Below are 14,946 nucleotides of genomic sequence, written 5' to 3'. Positions count from 1 at the left end.
CAGACTGAGTCACTGAATCATGACAACAACTGCAACAACTGATGCTGCATCATGAGGCTTCATCAACCCGTCACTAAAAGACACCAGCATCACTGCCATAATCTGCATTTGTTTACAGAACAAGACTAAGGCTCTTGACTTTATTAACAAGTTTCTTAGCACTACAGCATTTATGGAAATGAACTCAACCACCATCCACAAACCTGCTGTAAAACATTGAGTACTGTATGAACGAGGATGCATTTGTAGTATTGTTTGAGTACTTGAATATGGCGCTAAAGAAATTACTGACCGACTTGACAAAGTCGTTACAGAGGATGTAATGACTGGAAGTTAATTGCAACACAAAACTGTATAAATGCTCTAAATATTGGAATGTTAATTGTTAATAACAAATTTAATTATTTTATTTTAGACAGACTTTATTGAAATAACAAAAATATATATTTAAAATAAACAAATAAATATTGCTACATTACAGTCTGGAATGTATTTTTTTAAAATTTTCAACTGTATCAATATTTCCTCACACACCTAGTGTTTGAAATAAAACCATCATTATAAAATATAAATAAATAAAGACCTAAAAGAAATGATGTGTCAAAATGTCTTTACTCTCTTCATTACTGCATTATTAATATAGTAATAATATATAGTATTATAGTCATTACATTACATTGTATTGGCATCTGCAGCTGCTCATCTTTAGGACACAGTTAACTGAAGATATCTTGTATGGTCATTTGAATACCAAACAAGTTATGTAGTTAAGAGCAAAGAAAGTTTGGTCACTTGACAACATGAGACTTCTTTCTTTCACAAAATGATGAGTTGATTAAATTATCATTTTAAGTCCATCCTCGACTTGATGCTCTGTTGTTGACAGTCGACCCTCATCCCTGACAGATCAAGATGAGTGACAGATGTCAAGTAATCAGCTAATATACATACAGAAAAACTCGATGCTGTTGCCATGGCAGTTGTGGTGAAGTGACCACTAGTTACATCATATCATGCCGGCTGAGCACTATTGCACACGTGAGGTGGTCGGATTGAGCCGGGATTGTTCAGGGATTAGCCATCAGGATTTAGCAGATACAGAAATGAAGGAGCAGGAGTGCAGGAGCAACAAGAAATCACTTAGTTACTGCAGGGGAGTCAAGATCAGCTTTTTTTCACAGCACACACACACTCTCTTTTTTTTAGCCACCCTCACATCCCACAAGCACCAACGCCGCCACAACCGCTGCAAGTCTGCAGGATTCACTGACAGTCTGGGAGATAAGGAAGGCGTGTCTGACTGAACAGATGTGGAGTTCTCAGCTACTCATTTAAAACCTCTCTCTCCACCTAAACCGCTGCATTTTGTGGCATGAGCAAAACTGTGCTTTTCCTCCTGGCAGGGGAATTAGTGCAGCGCTTTTCTGTGTGTTTGTTTTGGGAGACTTTCAAACTGGAGGCTGAGTTAGACAACGACTGCTGGGATCACTTGATCCAGCTGCAACTGTCGGGTTCAGGTGACTGGGCTCCCTGTAAGTTTCTTCTTTTTATCGTTCATAGGAATCCTCTTTTCATCATCCTTTACCTTTACGACTCTTGAACAAAACACATTTTAACCTGATTTCTGGTTTGGTCTTTTTGGTCTTACTTAATGCGTTTTTTAATTTGACTGCATTTGTTTGCTACTTATCCCCTTGTTCTGTCGTTTGTCTTCACTAAAGTGAGGGACGTAATGCTGCAAGATGCCCAAAAGAAATCAGTTCATGTTCGGATTAAGTCTGCAGGAGATCAAGAAGTCATACGGAGCAGATTAGCGGATATAACAGCACAACATATTTACCTAAAAAAACAAATCACTTCACATTCAATTGTTATGTAGAGTTTCTGTATTTGTCAAGTATGGATGTGACCAGCGTTGACGTTTTCCACCGTCAACCATGAGATATACTGAGGTGCAGTAAAGAAAATGTTATTTTTAAAGTTAGTTAATAGTTTCTATTTTTTTTTATTTTATTTTTTTTGCGAGTAAATGCCGTCAATCACAACTTGTTTTAATCCTTTCTCTAAATTTCATTCATTTTCTCTTTCAGGTGACACCCAGAAGGTGGAGATCCCCAGAACAGAGATGGAGGTGGTCAAGGGTCAGATGGTGGTGCTCCATGCCTGGTACAGTCCTCTGTCAGAAATTTCCAAAAACTCAGTCATATGGCACTTCACTGGAAATGATTCCAAACAGGTGAGACGATCAAACTTGTTGTATAGTCGACCCCAATCTGACCTTTGCCATAATGCAGGGCAGAGCTCTACTTTGCAGGGATTAGAAGAAAAGATTGATTTTCAAGCCATTGTCAACAATGCAGTATCACTTCAACGCCTCAAACCACGAATGCTTGAATACTGCAAAATGAATATCAATCATGATGTTTTTTTTACATGGAAGAAATTGGTAATAAACTAGTTGATGGATCAATAAATAATGTTTCAATCCTACAGTACACCAAACACAAAGCAACCCTGTCAGGGATTGGAATTAATCAGAATGTATGAATTATTAATTTGGTTTAAATTAATTTCTTTCTATTTTCAGATATTGATATTGTGAATTTTGCTGAGCTGTGTGTAGGACAATTGTTAATGTTAATTTTTTTTTGCATCAATATATATGTTTAAACTAATTTGGAAGCTATAATGGTAACTCCAAAGTAACCTTAGGGAATGTGTTGTAATCTTTAGAGCACATGAAAAGAGGGTGATGGCATTGTTAATAAATGTAATGATTGGGTGGATGGATGGACACATGGACAAATGAGTAGGTTAGAAGGAAGGCTTTTCAATGTAAGCAGATAGAAATATGGCTAAAGTAGATGTTGGTTAATGGTTGGCTGGTGACAGAATAAATGGCCAAAGGTTTGATTGAAGTATTGGAGACTAAGTGTAGGTTTGAGAGTATGGACATATTAGTTAAGACCGTCATTTTCACTGGAGTGTTTCTTGACTATAAGACAAATATTATTGTAAATTGCAAGACCTGTGAAGCACAACTAAGGTTACCTTCTTTGTAAGATTTAAAACCAACATGTTTGATACATTTTTGTAAATCTTCAAGGCTACATTTGTGTTTTTCTTAGTATGTTTATCTTATGAATTATCACTAAATCATTTCCAATTACCCTAATCGAATTTCCAATCATGGACACCACAGGTTCTGGACTTGCTGTTAAGGAAAACAGATTAACTTCCCGGGACGCCAGAACATCCACACAGAGATTTATACACATTGCATGACACAGTCATATGTTGTGGACCATCTAGGGATCTGTTAGGAGAGAACATATGATTTATGGAGATTAAGATTTGCGCCAACAACATTGCACTAATTTATAGCGGAAGGAAGCATAGAAGGCTGTGATTACAAACCACTCTTATGAAACATCTTCTGCTGCTAAAAGTCAACATCTACGTGGGAAGCGTGTGTATGTGTGTGTGTTAGCGTTGTTGCATGATTAATGTCATCTACACAGTTTCAGTGTCTGAGGCCTATCAGATTAACTCAGACAGAAAATCAGCCTAAAAAAAAAATCATCACCATCTGCACACACACATTAGGATTAACCCAGTGGTATGTGGAGTCTGCGTACCGGTACAGGTTTATAATGAATAGATACATTATTATTATAATGTATTTAGAATAATCTTTGTGCCAATGTGTGTGTGTGTGCAGGTGATCAACTTCAGCTCAGGGGAGGTGGGTCACGGCCAGAATGAGTTCACCAAGAGAGTGGGCTTCAGTGTTGACATGCCCTCCACCAACCTCTCCATCTACATCAACAACACTCAGGAGTCGGACACCGGGAATTATGTGTGTCATGTGATCATCCCTGGAGGAACAGGAATCTCCGGACAGATGCACCTCAATGTCAAAGGTGAGTGAAAGCAAATTGAAATTCAAATCCGATATCAATGGTATGAACAAGATAACTAATTGATTAGGTATTGAGTTGTTTTGTTAGTAAAATGTAAAAGCTTAAGATAATGGTCTTGAACCTAGTTAATAAGATGATAACTTTTTTCAATCCTGGCCATGTATTAATCAAATATATTGATTGACAGCAGAGGAAAGATGGTTTGTTTAATTAAACGATGTAGTCTTTTGGCAGATATAGGCCCCTTGAACAGCAGTGGGCAGTCCCTGTTCTATACATTGTATACAGAAATTTTGCAGACCTGCGTGTCTTTATAAAGATCTCATCAAGAACTTGCATCAAACAAACTTTTTGTTTTCAGATAGTCGCTAGCTAGGGGCGTTGTTTAAAAAATATTTTTACAAATATAACTGCTTCTTTCAAATTCAAGTTTAAATGTGATCTTCAAGTTGTGATGCCGATGCTTACTTATATAAACATATTTGCCACAGGTTATTTTAGTACTATTAAAAATGTGTTCATGTATGAAACCATCAAAGAGTAAATCTTGACTCCCTTTAATGGACTTTGGATTATAACGGTTATGAGAAAAAGACATTTCTGACCCCATGTGATCCCTCCGCGATGTCATGTGACAGTAGCAGATGTCAGCAAGTCAATGAGGTCAAACATTGCCAAGAACCTGACAAATCCTGCAGATTAAAAAAACTGTCCTCCGTTACTGTTTTAACTTGTTGGTTTGAATTGATCCCATTTTGTGTCGTTCTTTCTACAGTTCCTCCTTCACCGCCGGTCTGTGGCATGACTGGGAACCCAGTGGTGAACGGCAATGTTACTTTGAGCTGCAAGTCCAGTCATGGAAAACCACTTCCTCATTACAAGTGGACCAAAGCTGCACCCATGCCTGAAGTTTTCTTCTCACCCATGCAGAGTGAGTCCGTCTCATCTTGTCCTACTCTTGTCTTATTTAACCTTGAAAACAAAGTCTAAAGAACCTAGTATGACTAGCATTTAACTTGGAGTCAAGATCGAGACCGCACTTCTGACTTGTATAACGCGTCTTCAGAGCAGATACCTGCTTAAATAACTGGAGAAAATTCTATTTTTTACCACACAACAACACAACAACAATAATAACAAAATGAAAGAACTTAATATATTGGCGAAAAGCGCTGTCAGTTGGCGAAAGGTTCCAGCGGCCAGTTGCAATCAGTGTTAAAAAGTAGTAAAGAAGAAGTGCATAGTGACAGTTTTTGATTTGAGACAGTACTACCCTTTTGAAATTTGTGCACTGCGCACACAAGCAGTGCACTTAGATAAGTGCGCGATTTGGGACACAGCACAGGACTAAAACCAAGACAATGGAAAAGTGACCTTGTGACTTTTCTCGAGACATAAACCTGTCTAGAGAACTTCGACGAGTGGCGGTTCAAGGCACTGGCGAACTGGGCAGCCGCCCTGGATGTCAATTTCTCAGGCATCGTGAACCACGTACAAAAAAATATTTTAAAAGGTTCTGGAGCACAAACCATTACATGACTAAATGCATCTTTAGGATCACCTCAACATTTCACCTGCAGACTGCAAAGCTCAATCAGTAGAGCAACTGACTTAAAAATATAAGATTGAAGGTTCCATCCCTGCAGTCTGCTTATTATTATTATTATCTCATTATTATTTGAGAATATTTAAGAGGCCTTTTGAGTTTTCGCTACGTTAAGAAAACTCTACCTTACTTTTTATTGAGACATTATTTATTTTTGCATTTATGTTTATATTAAGAGTAAGACTAGTGAAATAAAATAAAATAAAAAAAGGTAGATGTATATCAGAGTTACATAGGGCCGCTTTTATAGTCTCCATAAAAGGAGCACAACTCTGATGGCACTATAGTTGAGGGCTTGAACTAAAACTAAGTCATGCGCCACACTTTTGTTAAAAATAAGATTCTGCGCCTTGACAGTGTTACACTGAGTGAAAAGAGGGGGGCGGGGGGGATCTAGTCAGATTAAAGTGGACTCTCATTCAAATAATGCACGTTTGATTTACAGAATTATAAGAACAAGATCACAACTGCTGCATGTGTTTCTGAGTTGTTTGATATAGAGTCGGCCATAAGTCCTCTTCAAACGGCCATGTCCTCTTACTCAGAGTAAATGTTTAGAATCCTGAAAATGTTTTGAGTTTGTGTAGCGTTTACATTATCTCTGATCTGGCCTTTCAGTGTAGGACCACCACTGACAACAACTCTAAGAAGCATGCTTAAATTGATGATAGCAGAATGAAAACAGTTCTTTGGGTTGAATTGTCCTCCTATAAGATCCATTTTTCCAGCGTCTTTAGAGCGTCCTGCATTTTAGACACCACAAGTCTTGTCCATGTAGGTTTCAAGAAGGCATGTTGACGAGAAACCAGAAACATTACTGATGTTTACTAATACATCTTATGGACAACAAGCTTCCTACTGAGGAGAAATTGAGGAGAATAAGATAACTTATAAAGCTTCCAGGCACTTATAGTAAAATATGGTCACAAGTTTACTAAAGATAAGAACAGAAAGGTCAGATGTTGACCTAAGAGCTTTTTCATTGATCTAATAAAACATAAATGAAAAAACAATCATTCCATCCTCCCTCGCTTTCCTAAAACATTTTTTGTATGAGCTGGGATTTGAAGGCGCTGATAATCATGGCGCTGATGTACACTGAACAATAAGCCGATTGATAACTTAAATTGTCATTAGCATTAAAATGCAACTATGGTACAAAGACTAAACAGTTTGAAGGTGTGTCTTTTAAAACCTCAGAATGGATGTGTCATGACATTTTTAGAAAGGAAAGAGAAAATGCATACATATATATGAAACAATATATAAAACAATTTCTATAAAGTTCTACCTACCTACCTATGACTTGATTTTCATTTCATGTAAGTTTAATAGGGACATTTTGAGATCATTACATTTTAATCATTGAATATGTAATATTTTATTAACTAAGAACATTTACTAACATTCAGTTACTCTTCAAAAATAAAATGTAAAATAGATGTTATATTTATTAATGCTTTAAAGGCCCTTTAAAAAAAAAAAGGTCTGATTTAGTGTCGGCCGTCATTTGCTTGTATTGTATAAAGTTTGTCCTAAAATCAAACTACAGATGAGGAGCCATGTTTAATCCTCGCGGAGAAAACAAACATACCCAGTCTAGTCTTAGTCACAGCAGACTTGAAAAAAAACGCTGCTGAATAATTTTGCGCTCGAATGTTCCCAGATCCCAGAGCAGACCAAGCACCATCTGTTTCACGACAACTGGATTTAGAATGGATTGAGTATTGATTTAACTGCTTTAGATCCCTCACTCTCATCTCTATATGAAACTAAAAGTCAAAAAACATTTGGTTAACCTACAATGTAACTCATTTGCTTTCAACCTTGGAACCTGTTCTACCAGATACTATCCCTGATCACTGATGCATTCATTTATGATCATTTAACTAAATCAATGATTGAAAGATTAATGCAACAATTAACTAATTTATTCGTCTGCTTGAAGGATCTGAATAGAATAGAATTAGTTTATGTGTCATTATACACAGTATTGAGAAATTAGAACCCCCCCCCCCCCCCCCCCTTCAGTGCAAACAAGCAATACATGAAAAACACACTATAAAAAATGCAATAAAAATACACTTCCAGCAGTATAAGTTAAATAGATTAAATAAATAAATTAAGCAGTATGGGCATCAGTCCATGTGTGAATGCAAAGTGACAATAGCTCTGGGAAAGAAACTGTTTTTAAATCTATTTGTTCTGGATTTCATGGATCTCTACCGCCTTCCTGATGGCAACAGGGCAAAAAGAGTGGGAAGGAGGTGAAAATGTCCATCAGGGAGTGGAGGGGGCGGCCGATGATTCTTTAGCCATCCTTAATGATTTCCTGAAGCCTCTCACGGTCTGCCATGGTGCAGCTGCTGTACCAGACTGGGATGCAGTACGTTAGGATGCTCTAAATCGATGAGCGGTAGAAGGACAGCAGCAGTGTTCAGGTTGTATTTCCGGAGTACCCTCAGAAGATGTAGCCGCTGCTGCGCCTTATTAACAGTTGCTGTGATGTTCTCAGTCCAGGTGCAGTCCGAGGAGATGAGGACACCAAGGTACCGGAAGGTGTGAACCCTCTCCACACACTCGCCGTTAATGTCGAGTGGGGGAGGGTCAGCGCTGAGCTTCCTGAAGTTGACGATGATCTCTTTGGTTTTCCTGGTGTTCAGAGCCAGGTAATTTTCCGAACACCAGGATGCCAACTTCAGGACCTCCTCTCTATATGCCGTCTCATCAGCCCCCGAGATGAGTACCTACCACGGTGGTGTCGTCCGCAAACTTGGGAGTCAAGTTATTGCGGCTGGGCGGCAGTCGTGGCTGTAGAGAGAGTACAGGAGGGGGCTCAGCACGCACCCCTGTGGTGATCCCGTGCTCAATGTCCGTGTGGAGGAAAGGTGGGGGCCGATTTTTACAGTCTGGGGCCGATTGGTGAGGAAGTCCTTTATCCAGACACATGTGAGGGGGGGAAGCCGAGAGTGGTGAGTTTGGAGATGAGAATGTCCGGTATTATTGGGTTAAAAAGCGGAACTGTAATCCAGGAAGACCATACGAACGAAGCTCTGCTCCTGGTGTGTTAGCACTGAGTGGAGGGCTATGGCGTCTTCAGTGGATCTGTTTTCCTAGTATGTAAATTGTAAGGACCGAAGCCTTGGGGGAGATAGTCCTTGATGTGCTGGAGGACCAATCTCTCCAAGCACTTCATGACTACCAGAGTGAGAGCCACAGGGCGGTTATCATTTAGGCTGGTGGTAGGAGACTTCTTGGGTACTGGGATGATTGTTGCAGATTTTAAGCAGAGCAGGATGACTGAAACAGTTCAGCTCCTCTGCTAGCACCTCCCTCAGGTCTCCTGTCGTCATGGGAGGGCAGCTGTAGTTGGTGATGTCATGACCACCCGTGTGTTGTTGCTGGACAGATGGGACTCAACCTTTCTCTCGTGGTCTGCTTTGGCTTTTTTAATGCCTCAGTTTAGGTCCGCTCGAGCAGTTCTGTATAGGGCTGTATCTGATAACAAATGGTCTCTCGTGATTGATTTGTTTTTCTCATGACAGACCGTCATCATGAGATATAATCAAAAAACTAATTTCAATTACATTCAGTTCTCAGGAGAATATTGAACGAATGAGAACGACTCACAGACCTTGTCACTCTTCCATTCCACTTCGTTCCTGACTCCATCTCATCATATATCTGTGATTTCTCCCCCCGCACTATAATTAAAAACAGAATGGAGGGCCTGTCCACAGCCCTTGCTTGTCCTTGGCTTTATTGGTAAGGGTCTTCACTCATTCTTACTTCTAACTAGTTCCTTCCTGAGCGTCGTAGTTTGTCTTAGTTCCTTCCTGCAGTGTTTGATGACCTTAGCTGGAGCTCCCACCACAAGCTGTGGAAATCCTTTACATTATTCTATGATCAATGACCATAAAGTTAGGCATCATTTTGTCAAGCACAATGATAATCCCACTCAACCTTCTGGATTAGAAGCATCTGCAGGATTAAATCATCAGAAACTTTCCACAGAATGACTCATTTATCTGCACCGTAATCATCATAATGTCATTCATTCATTCATATGTCTGTAATGAGAAACATGGTAATGAGATTAAAAATAATTGTTAAGCCCGTATTTGAGAGGAAAATTTAACCATAGTGCAACAAATGTTATTTATATTTACTGGATCAAGTTAGCTTGTCATTATAAATAGAAATGTAACTTTGCTGATTCTTAACTAATTCTAAAGTTTAACCTTACATTGACAATTATTAATATATTTACAAACGTATCATACAATAAGGCCTCATTTGTCAGAAACATCTAGATCCTTTTTATATTTAACTAGTTAATGTATCTGTTGCCATTGTGTGTGAAGACTTGCATGACTGGGATTTAATAAACTTAACAAAAATATAGTTTGTTTTTTTAGATAAATATGTAGTGAAGACATTTGTAATCTTTCCTTCGTTTGTATTATTTCAATGAAGCCTCTCAACATTTCTGAGCGCCATCTAGAGGCCTTTCAAAATCAAGACACTGTAACATGATACAGTGTCTTCCACAATAAAGCTGTATCATGAAGTCTCATTGACTAACCAGTAGTGTGCAGCAATATATACTTAGATACAATCACTAGACTAGATTTGTAATCTCTCAGTACAAACTAGTGACTAGTGGCCTTTCAAAATGATGGCACTGATACATGATTCAGCTCCAACAACTGATGCTGAATCATGAGGCATAGAGTGGATTCAGAGTTTAAAAAAAGGTAATATGGATTTAAAAAGAGAAGATGCAAATTCCGGTTTCAGCATTTAGTCAAATACACCATTATACATGTAGTTAAAGGTTTAAATTACCTTGTTTTTTGTTCCATTAAGTCTACAGACTGCTTTATTAATGTGTGTTACTCTATACTGTATGTGTAGCTGTGTTGTGCGTTCGTGTTAGATTCACCCACACAGATGTTTTGTCATCATCCATTAGTGCTCGGAGGTGTTAGTTAATGAACATGAATTATCACCAGGTTCATGTTGCAGCTTATGTATTCACTGTCGTTACCGATGAAAGTTCGTGTGGATGTTTCCATGTACATATGTGTCTCGTCCAGCTCAATTTACCTGATTGGCGGACAGAGATATCATCCTATAGACAGGCTGCTGATTTACATCCGACACGTCATGTGTGTCGAAGCTTTGACAAATGCTGCTCGTTGACCTTGCCGCGGTGCCACAACCATATGACTAATGCTCCGTGGGAAGACCATAATTCCACTCTCAACAATATTAACTGAATGTCCTGCTATATTGTGAGCTTCACCACAACGTTGTGCATTTTTGCTAGATAGCCAGTACTGATCATTGGTGAGCTATTCACTAAATATGACAATTTTTCAACAGAAATAACATGGGAAAAACACAACCGTGTCAATACTATTTTACCATTTGAAATATAAATGATAGAAATTACATTTAAAGAAAACAGGTGAGAGTATATTCCAAAAACGTAAAACATTTGTTCTTTGTCCTATTATCGTCATTATTTCATCAATAATAGTATTTTTAGGCATCCTTGGCAGAGGCAAGAAAGCTAACTGACGTGAGAAACCAATTTTTCAAATTACATTTTGAACAATAATATTGCAGAACAAATATGTAGTTAAACTATTCATTTTAAAAAGCCATTAGTGCAAGGGTGACAGAAAGATAGTAGGCCAGATTTTTCTGTGTCATTAAAATTTCAAACACACAATCTGTGTGTCTCTGAATGAATCCTGGATACAGGAATTATAAATGAAGAGCATCTTTATCCATTGTAGCCCTCAAATCACAAGACCGTTGACATGCTGAGATTGATCTGGAGCAGAATTAAGATTGCATCCCAGAGGATTTGTTGTCCTTGTTTATTCCCCACATCTCATGTCCCGACAACACGGTATTTCCAATCCAAATGTTGCAGGAAAGAAAAGATTGTGTTGCCGGTGTCGCCCATTTGTGCACGGGCCAAAATGGACACGGTAGCTGCCGCGGCACCATGTGACATTTGGTTGAGAAAATAAACACGGTCTGCTGCCAAACATGATTATAATGCCACACTGGATTACATTCTGGATTAGTGGTCAGTAAGTAATGATTCCCAGTACGGTATGCTCTGGCTAACTCTCACGTACAAATGCACATTTTATTTTGACTTTCATAGCAAATAAAAACATTGAGCATACTTTTTTAAGTATTTTTTCCAACATATTAAAAAAAAAGGAGTAAAGTATAAGATATATAGGCTATAGTTTCTTAGATATCACCTTGCCTTGACGGAGAATTAATCTTCAAAATTTACAATTTCTTACTTTAAATGTATTTGCTACGTGGACATAAATGTCAGACATCGCTAATAACTGTCCAAAGATAGGACAGGAGATTTTTTTAATGGACAATTTCTTAGTCTGGAACCTACAGTACATTTTAACCTAACCTTAATATTGACACAACATTGAAAAGTAGCTAATAATTGAACAAATGATCATGAAATTCACACGGGTGACGTAGGACAACGTAGCACAAATGAACAACCCATCCAACATGTAACAGTGTCACACTGAGTAAAAACAAGAAGGTAGAAAGAACAGTGCTATCAATTAGTTAGTGCAGACCTGGGAAATGTGTTGTTTTATATGAGGTTTATTTTTAAATAAAAGTACAAAATACCCCCAAAAAATGATTTTAGCTTGATTTTATACTTTTTGATCCTTTCATTTTGCTTGATGGCCCCTCACAACAGCCACTGTATAAAATGTTGCCCATGAGGAATTCTACTTGAGTTCATTAGTTGTGAAGTGGGAGACTGCATAGAAGAGTGTAGCAGGAAGTAGTTAGTTTAAGAGTTCTGTTTGCCTAAAACTGCATGTCAGTAGTTTGTGTTTGTAATTTCTTCTCAAATATTTGCAGACGAGAGACAAGGCACTCTCCGGCTGAGCAACCTCACCAAAGGCATGTCAGGGAAGTACATCTGCAGAGCCAGCAACACGGCCGGCTCCGACAGCTGCTCCATCAACCTGGAGGTCATCACCTGTACGACAACCCCTCTCCTCCTCCCCAGTTTTTATTGTTCCCTCTTTCATTTTGTTAATTCCGTCTTATGTTACCAGCCACAAACGCAGGGATGATCGCGGCCGCCACCCTGGGCTCCGTGGTTGGACTGGTGGCCATGTTACTGTTCCTCATCTTCATCCTCAGAAGGAAACGAGACACAGAGGAGGAAATAGCCAATGAAATAAAGTGAGTTTAGGAAAGACATTCTCTAGTCACAGGAAGACCAATGTGTGTAGAAGCTTTTTGGAATCACAAGACACAAAACACAGACTTAAGAAATGTAGATAATAGAGTCAGTGGGGGATATGAAAGAGTGAATGTGCGACTTTTGGTCAGCACTGTTTTTGGGTAAGAAATGTGTGTGTCTCTAAGATAGAATTGTAAATAATGTACACTCCATTTTCGCATAATTTTCTTATGATTATAGGAAACACTTCATTTTAGTTAATCTTGTGACAGTTCCATTGTCTTTTGGTGAATTAATAACTGAACTATGTCCAAATATCGGCTTTAAAAGCTGCTGGAGTCGACTGTATCCTCTTGTTCTCAGTCATGGTCAGGATATGGTGGAATTTTAATGTTCTTTTAGCTGCAGAGGACTTAATGACGACTGCCATCTAGTCGCAAGAAGTTTAATTGCAACACAAAAAATAATAAGCCTGAATAGTTGCACTTTAATTGTAGAGAAAATTAAACAACAAAAGAACTATGATTAAAATAAAATTTCACTTAATAGCCAATATTCATTTTCTCGTACCTCTATTCTACACTAGATCAATTGCTGTCAGATAGGAACTCATAGCTCCCAACTTTTGGTCAGTTTTTAGTGCCTTTAAATCTTTAGGTCAATATATGGGGGCAACTCTATAGGTGTGGACACACACCCACCAATAGATTTATCAGATTTCACCTAAATCCGATTTAAAAATTTGCCTTTTAAGGTTCATAGACTGTTTCAATGTCTGTCGCAGGGAGGACGCTCAGGCACCTAAGAGGGTTTCATGGGCCAAGAGCACCACCGGCTCAGACATAGTGTCCAAGAATGGCACCCTGTCATCGATCGCCACCAGCCCTCTGCCCCGGAACAACCACCAGCCAAACTGCCACTACCCCTACTCGCCCACGTCCGGCACAGACTCCAGCTCCGTCATCAACGCTTACCAGCTGCGACCAGGAGAAGCCTCCACCCTGAGAGGACTTCCAGGATACAACGTGGGAGGAACACCTATACGCAAACACAAGCGGCCTTCCTCCACAAACGGCTCCTCCCACCAGGTCCTCAGGAGCCCGGTGGTCATCAGCAGGACTGAAGGAGCTCAGCCCCAGGTGGGGCCCCTGACTGCGTCCCCACAGATGAGCTCCTCCACTCTGACGCGTTCTGGGCTGGTAGCTGTGATGGTGCCTGCACAGAGCCAAGCTGGCTCGCTGGTGTGAGGCTGACCGCGGACCTTTGCCTTCTGAAGGACAGAACATATGACCCATGTGACAGCTGCAGAGAAAATGGCAAGTTTGTGCTTCGATATGCTGATCTTGACCTTTTGTACACTTACTGAAGATGGTATTTTTATCACCATGGTTTCCTGATTATGAAGCAGTCTGTGAACATCAGTCATTAAAACAGTAATCCGAGTTCAATTTATGACTTCATTAACCCAATTAAAAAAAAAAAATTATCTTCTTTTTTCCAGAGGTGGAAAATAAATTACGTATATATATATATATATTTTTTTAATTTGACTCGTAAATATTTTATTGTTCATTAAAAAAAAGAAAAACTGAATTGACATTAAAAATCAGAATCAGAATCAGAATCAGAAAACCTTTATTAGTCCCGCGAGGGGAAATTCGGTTTAACAGCAGCACGAGAAATAAAAACACCCAGAAATAAAAACGAGAAATATACAAACAATGGAAACACATCTAAATGTCTGAACATTTAATTAGTTCCTACATTAAATTTTGTATATTCAACTGAAAAGAAAAAAAATCTACATCGAGAATTATATCTTCTGTTATATTGTGCAACACAACAAAAATCTTGAACACCTCCCATAAATAACAGGTACTCCAAAGATTAAGAAAATCTAATCTTTAACATTTTAATTAAACCACAGTATATTTCTCTTATTTTCCCAGTAGTTTACTTTAACATAAGTGAGATTACTGAACTTTTTTTTATTGTCTTTGCACCTCTGGAAAATTGCTATCTCTATAAAAGTCATCTGTCCCTTTAAACAGCCCCCTCTGCCGGTGGCGCACCACGTTACACTCATAGTACGGACTCTAATATCAGGTTTTAATCATGTGTCAGATCATAATCTTTGAGATCCTTAATCATTT

General features: G+C 38.8%; 1 protein-coding gene across 2 annotated transcripts in view; it reads left to right on the top strand.

The window, feature by feature from the left end:
* The window catches only part of esamb (endothelial cell adhesion molecule b), a 47,546-nt gene extending 33,180 nt beyond the window's left edge, over positions 1–14,366 (top strand). Inside the window, exons 1-7 of one of the 2 annotated variants that reach the window (XM_087795072.1) lie at positions 1,284–1,532; positions 2,091–2,236; positions 3,722–3,923; positions 4,699–4,854; positions 12,463–12,585; positions 12,663–12,792; positions 13,578–14,366. In XM_087795072.1, the coding sequence (XP_087651198.1) occupies positions 1,373–1,532; positions 2,091–2,236; positions 3,722–3,923; positions 4,699–4,854; positions 12,463–12,585; positions 12,663–12,792; positions 13,578–14,040 (1,380 nt within the window). In that variant the 5' untranslated portion in view covers positions 1,284–1,372 and the 3' untranslated portion in view covers positions 14,041–14,366. Of the gene's footprint in view, positions 1–1,283; positions 1,533–2,090; positions 2,237–3,721; positions 3,924–4,698; positions 4,855–12,462; positions 12,586–12,662; positions 12,793–13,577 lie in introns of those variants that run through there. The other variant, XM_087795073.1, reaches the window with a different exon arrangement.
* Positions 14,367–14,946: the final 580 nt, after the last annotated feature.

The sequence above is a fragment of the Callionymus lyra genome, chromosome 7, assembly GCF_982586985.1.
Source record: "Callionymus lyra chromosome 7, fCalLyr1.hap1.1, whole genome shotgun sequence".
NCBI lineage: Eukaryota > Metazoa > Chordata > Actinopteri > Syngnathiformes > Callionymidae > Callionymus > Callionymus lyra.
This window is presented reverse-complemented; position numbering and strand designations above follow the sequence as displayed.